Source organism: Sinocyclocheilus rhinocerous, unplaced genomic scaffold (genome assembly GCF_001515625.1).
Source record: "Sinocyclocheilus rhinocerous isolate Xijiao unplaced genomic scaffold, SAMN03320098_v1.1 scaffold1334, whole genome shotgun sequence".
Lineage (NCBI taxonomy): Eukaryota > Metazoa > Chordata > Actinopteri > Cypriniformes > Cyprinidae > Sinocyclocheilus > Sinocyclocheilus rhinocerous.
In genome coordinates, this window is record NW_015626864.1 from 633,461 (window position 1) to 638,859 (window position 5,399).

A 5,399-nucleotide genomic window follows, 5' to 3' on the forward strand; every position below is an offset into this window, starting at 1 on the left:
GTTGGAGCTAAACTCTGCAGGACACCGGCCCTCCAGGACCGAGTTTGGACAGCCCTGTTTTAGGCAATATTGTTTGTAAAACAGCGCCACTTGCCCCTAGCGGCCACTGCGGGTAACAACAACACTGACTAGCGGAGCAAGTTAGTTTTTTTACAGAGAAGAAGTGTCCTTGTTTAATTCAGGATAGTCTGTACAAATGCACAGACAACACAAACACGTGTTCATCTCAAAAGTCTTTCATTTACAAATATTTTTACGTATGTGTTTTTTTTTTTTTTTTTTCAGTGTTGCTAGTGTGTGTGAGTTTCATTTTTTGGCTTCATTCAATTGTGTCATGGTGTGCTGTTCGCACAAACTGTCTAATAAAAACAACTGCACAAAATGATGCTTCAAAGGCATCAAAACAGCTCTGAGGTAATAAAGTGTGTTAAACCAGAACTAACACATAACAGTCACTAGTCACCATTCATTTGTATCATGACTAAAATAAACAACAGATACCATGTTCTATTTAACGGATATCTACGGTATTTAAAAGCATGTATAATATTGGAGAAAGAATCTGCTATTTGAGGCCATGGAGTCTTGATTGGACCTTGTGAAAATAATCAACACATTCTTTCTCCTATACTCCAGTACAATATTCCCATACAAAAGGTCAAATATTTGAGTTCTCAAAGACCTAGGTCTGAATCAAAATGATCTGTCATTTTGTCACAGGACACTCTGTCTTGATGTACTGTAGTTTTACATATGCTATTGTAAGGTAAATGACATGAATTCACTTTTCAGACAAGACAAATCTCCCACATGAGCTACTGTGCTCTCAGCCTGAGAATACAAAAAGAAGCATGCGATTCAGAAAAACAGTCTCAAAATGTATTTAAAACTAAACGCAACAACAAAGTGATGAAGTAACGTACTGAATGTACATATTTCCTAGCGGTCATATTTAAAATGTGAAACACATTACGCTTTTTTTTAATGATTAGCCAATCAAGATTTAAGTTTCTAGCCATTTGTTTCCCTCACTGAAGTGAAAAAAATGTAAACAGGAAGAACAAAAACCAGGGCAGACAGGAACAATATTTTAAGGCATTTTGTTTATGTAACAGGTTTGTTTGTTTTTGCAAAAATTCATAAAGGTAACCATACTAAAAGTGCACTTAATGCGTGGAAAAACAGTATGTCCAGCTATAGACAGGCTCTAAAAGTGGAGATCAAGCTGTCTTCAAAAAGGACTGCTCTACTATATTGCAATATGCTTGACTTTCACATGTAACCTGTAAGAGATGAAGCGCTTGAAGATGTATGAGAAATACCCAGAATGAACAAGTCTAAAGAGGTTTAACTCCTTAACCACTAAGAACTCCAAGAGCAAGTACACATCCATTAATGTTCAAGCCTAAATTAGCCAATTAAATAATCCAGCTTTCAGCGTAACTCTCTTTATCCATCTAACGTCAAAGTGTCTGCAGAAAAGCATTTCCCAACATGCTCTTGGTCGTATCATTTACAAAAGCTCACTGAGATGTTTCTGTGTGACCTTTATTGATTTGCTTCAAGTTTGAAGTTGTGAAATATACCTTCACATTGTCTTTATTAAGACAAGATGCATTTTTCAAAAGTAGATATGACACTTGAAGACAAACCAACAATTTCAACAAGTTCAACGGTGCACTCGGTCATTTTTTTCATTAAAAAACATTTATTTAAAGAAATAAATATTACTTCTGAATAGAGTTTAAAAGTATGACCATTCACATGAGATGAAGACACTAGTCATATCAGTAGCCTAATAAAAGTTGTTTTATTTTACATTAAGAGGTCCGATGGGGGCCGCCATGTTGAGATCACATGACCAGCCGAACGTTACTCACTCATTTCAGTAACACACCTGTTATTGGACACTTTCACCAGCTGAATAAATGAATCATGGCTGACTTTGAATAATGCTGTTCTACAATTGCATCTGTAACTGAACACTTTAGTGTGATGCTTCATCCAAACCACTAGCTGTCAGTCTGAGTCGAGGCGCAATATAAAAAAAAATGATCAAATGCACCTTTAAACCTGCTGGTAAGAAACAAGCTTTCTGTCTTTAATCCGATTCTAACTGTTTTCAGGCTTTCTTCTTCTTCCATCACAGTGTTCACAGGTCCAGCACATTCACAATTCACGCAAAACACTCAAATTGGCCACTCTTGTCCTCGTCGTCACTTGAGTCACGGGGGAGAAATGTCTCTCTACGGCACTATCACAGTGAAGACGCTCTCAGCAGAGGTCAGAGACATAGTCAAAGTCACGGAAACTGTCCTGATCCTTGCGCGAGAGCACCCTGGGTTCGCGAGGCGGCGTGAGAGTCGGCGCTTCTGTTGTGAATTCCTCATCGAAGTTGCTGATGTCTTCTTTTCCTCCGATAGTCGGAAGGAAGGGAGGAGGGAGTTTACGGAGGAGAAGAGCCTCCCAGTTCATATTCTGAAAAGTGAAAAGTATGTGTATGAACATATAATTTATTTAGTTATGTTAGAATTTATGCCGTCATTTCATATGCAAACCAAAAATGCAAATGCAACACCAAAAAAATAACTTAAAAACAATAACTTAAAAAGAGGGATGCGCCGATATTGAACTTAAAAGATATTAAAATTAAAGCGATAATTATATTCTTGTTGTGACTGATAAAAGATAAATGGCTGATAATAAAATTCTGTTATAATTTAAAAATGAATTAAAAAAAATTAAATGTTAGAAATGAATTTAGGCTTCACAACAATATGTTTAGTTTTTAACTAAAAACTTTTTAAAAACGTAGTTAACTTTTTTGTCAGCCGAACCCCTTGGATATAAATATTAAATATAAATATATATAATAGAAATAATAAATATTTCAATAATTTAATGACACATTTGCATGCTCACAGTTCTCTGATGTCATTCATAATAATAATAATTAGTAGTAGTATTTTAATTCTAATTATAAAAATGAAGACAGAAATATATTACTGTTGTAAATTACAGTTGTACTGAAAAATTATAATAAAAAATGGATTATTATAATAATTAAATGTAATGCATTCTTCATACTGAAACACCCAGCGCATCAGTTATTTAATTATATTGCAGCTTTTATTTTGATAATTACACTATATCACAAATATTGTGCAGCTCCATTTATTTGTTTATTTTAATTTTACATTTGATAATTAGCTATTAATTATTAGCTTTTCATCAACTGATGAACCCTTAAAGGTCCATGAACCCCCATTTGGGAAACCCTCATTTACGAAAAAGACACTTTTTTGAAAAATATATTTGTTAAAGATTACATTTTACATTTTTAGTATTTCACATAAAGTTACATATTATTAGTGTTTATAAAAGTAAAGATCTCTCTTACCCTGAAGAAAGGCTGTTTCTTTACATCCTCTGCATCTTTCTCACTGGAACCCAGTCGTCTTTCTGGATTTCTTCTTAGTAACTGTTTAAAATAATATGTCAAATTTAAATTTATCCACACTTAATTTTTACATAAAATTATATGCAGAAAATCATGTAGTTAAGACATTTCTGTTTGAGATGTTTACCCTCCTCATGATGCCAATGGCCTCTGAGGAAAGGAACCGCGGATAACGAACTTCATCATTTACTATGCTGTCAAAAACCTCCTCTTCATCATCACCTGGAAACGGGGACTAGAAAGACAGATTTAGATCGGACAAATGCCAAAACTATACGAACGTTTCAAACATTTCAAATTTAAATGCTCCAATTTCTCACCTCTCCCACCAACATTTCATATATAAGCACTCCGAGTCCCCACCAGTCCACGGCCCGCGTGTACGACGTGTCTGTTAGAACCTCTGGAGCCAGAAACTCTGGAGTCCCACAGAACGTACTGGTCCGGTCCCCAAAACCCATCCCTGAGAAAGAGACAAAAACATGTCTGACAAATGCTCCTGACTTCATATCAAGCACAATCAACAGAAGGACACGTAGAAAGGTAGGTGAAAAAAGTCATTACCTTCTTTACACAATCCAAAGTCGGCGATCTTCACGTAACCCTCTATGCTGTCAAAAACCTCCTCTTCATCATCACCTGGAAACGGGGACTAGAAAGACAGATTTAGATCGGACAAATGCCAAAACTATACGAACGTTTCAAACATTTCAAATTTAAATGCTCCAATTTCTCACCTCTCCCACCAACATTTCATATATAAGCACTCCGAGTCCCCACCAGTCCACGGCCCGCGTGTACGACGTGTCTGTTAGAACCTCTGGAGCCAGAAACTCTGGAGTCCCACAGAACGTACTGGTCCGGTCCCCAAAACCCATCCCTGAGAAAGAGACAAAAACATGTCTGACAAATGCTCCTGACTTCATATCAAGCACAATCAACAGAAGGACACGTAGAAAGGTAGGTGAAAAAAGTCATTACCTTCTTTACACAATCCAAAGTCGGCGATCTTCACGTAACCCTCCGTGTCAAGCAGCAAGTTGTCCAATTTAAGATCTCTGGAGGGAAAACCCAAAAATATATGCAAATATGTATTTAAAACATGTATAACATTCTTTAGACAAAGCCAGAACATGTGCACACATTTTTTTTGCATACTCACCGGTACACAATCTTGTTGTCATGTAAAAACTCAAGCCCTAAAACTACACAAGCAGCATAGAACCTGAAACACACACAAACACAACTTAAAAGAGTCAACAAAAAAATGTGGGACTTTTCCATTTTTTATTATATTTTCTACTTTATCTTCTACCCCTAAACCTAAATATCACACAAAAATTTCTTTAAAGTTAATTCATAAACAAACAAAATGTTTTAAGCTCTTTGTCCCCACAATATACACTACAGTTCAAAAGTTTAGGGTCAGTAAGTAACTTTCTTATTTTTTATTTAGCAAGGATTTCTTCTTAGTAACTGTAACATTTAGTAACATTTCTTTTTCTGATGGATCAAAAGTGACAGACACTTACAATGTTACAAAAGATTTCTATTTCAAATAAATCAACTTTCTATTCATCAAAGAATCCTGAATATAAATATGTATCATGGTTTCCACAAAATATTAAAGGTGGGGTAAGCGATTTTTCAAAAACGCTTTAGAAAACTGAGTCGGGCCGACTAGCAAAACAAACTTGTAGCCAATCAGCAGTAAGGGGTGTGTCTACTCATGATGTGGAGGAGAGAGCGCTCAGTGCACAGGACGGACATTAGCCGCACTGAGCGACAGAAAGATAGAGATGGCGGATAAAAAACAAAAGAGGAAAACGTCTGCGGAACAAAAGAAGGCTTAAGGCAAGAAGTAGGAGCCGTGTAAATATCGGATCAGCTTTCCAGCGCTGGAGAGAACTCAAGGAGCGGAAGGCCTGTGATCGGACGC

General features: G+C 36.3%; 1 protein-coding gene across 1 annotated transcript in view; it reads right to left on the reverse strand.

The window, feature by feature from the left end:
- Nucleotides 1–1,226: 1,226 nt before the first annotated feature.
- The window catches only part of LOC107718878 (serine/threonine-protein kinase N1-like), a 16,484-nt gene continuing 12,311 nt past the window's right edge, over nucleotides 1,227–5,399 (reverse strand). The window contains exons 16-21 of the mRNA XM_016526122.1: nucleotides 4,623–4,685; nucleotides 4,442–4,518; nucleotides 4,198–4,340; nucleotides 3,588–3,695; nucleotides 3,401–3,481; nucleotides 1,227–2,478 (exon numbers count right to left, since the gene is read on the reverse strand). Of these exons, the coding sequence (XP_016381608.1) occupies nucleotides 2,275–2,478; nucleotides 3,401–3,481; nucleotides 3,588–3,695; nucleotides 4,198–4,340; nucleotides 4,442–4,518; nucleotides 4,623–4,685 (676 nt within the window). The 3' untranslated portion in view covers nucleotides 1,227–2,274. The remainder of the gene's footprint in view (nucleotides 2,479–3,400; nucleotides 3,482–3,587; nucleotides 3,696–4,197; nucleotides 4,341–4,441; nucleotides 4,519–4,622; nucleotides 4,686–5,399) is intronic.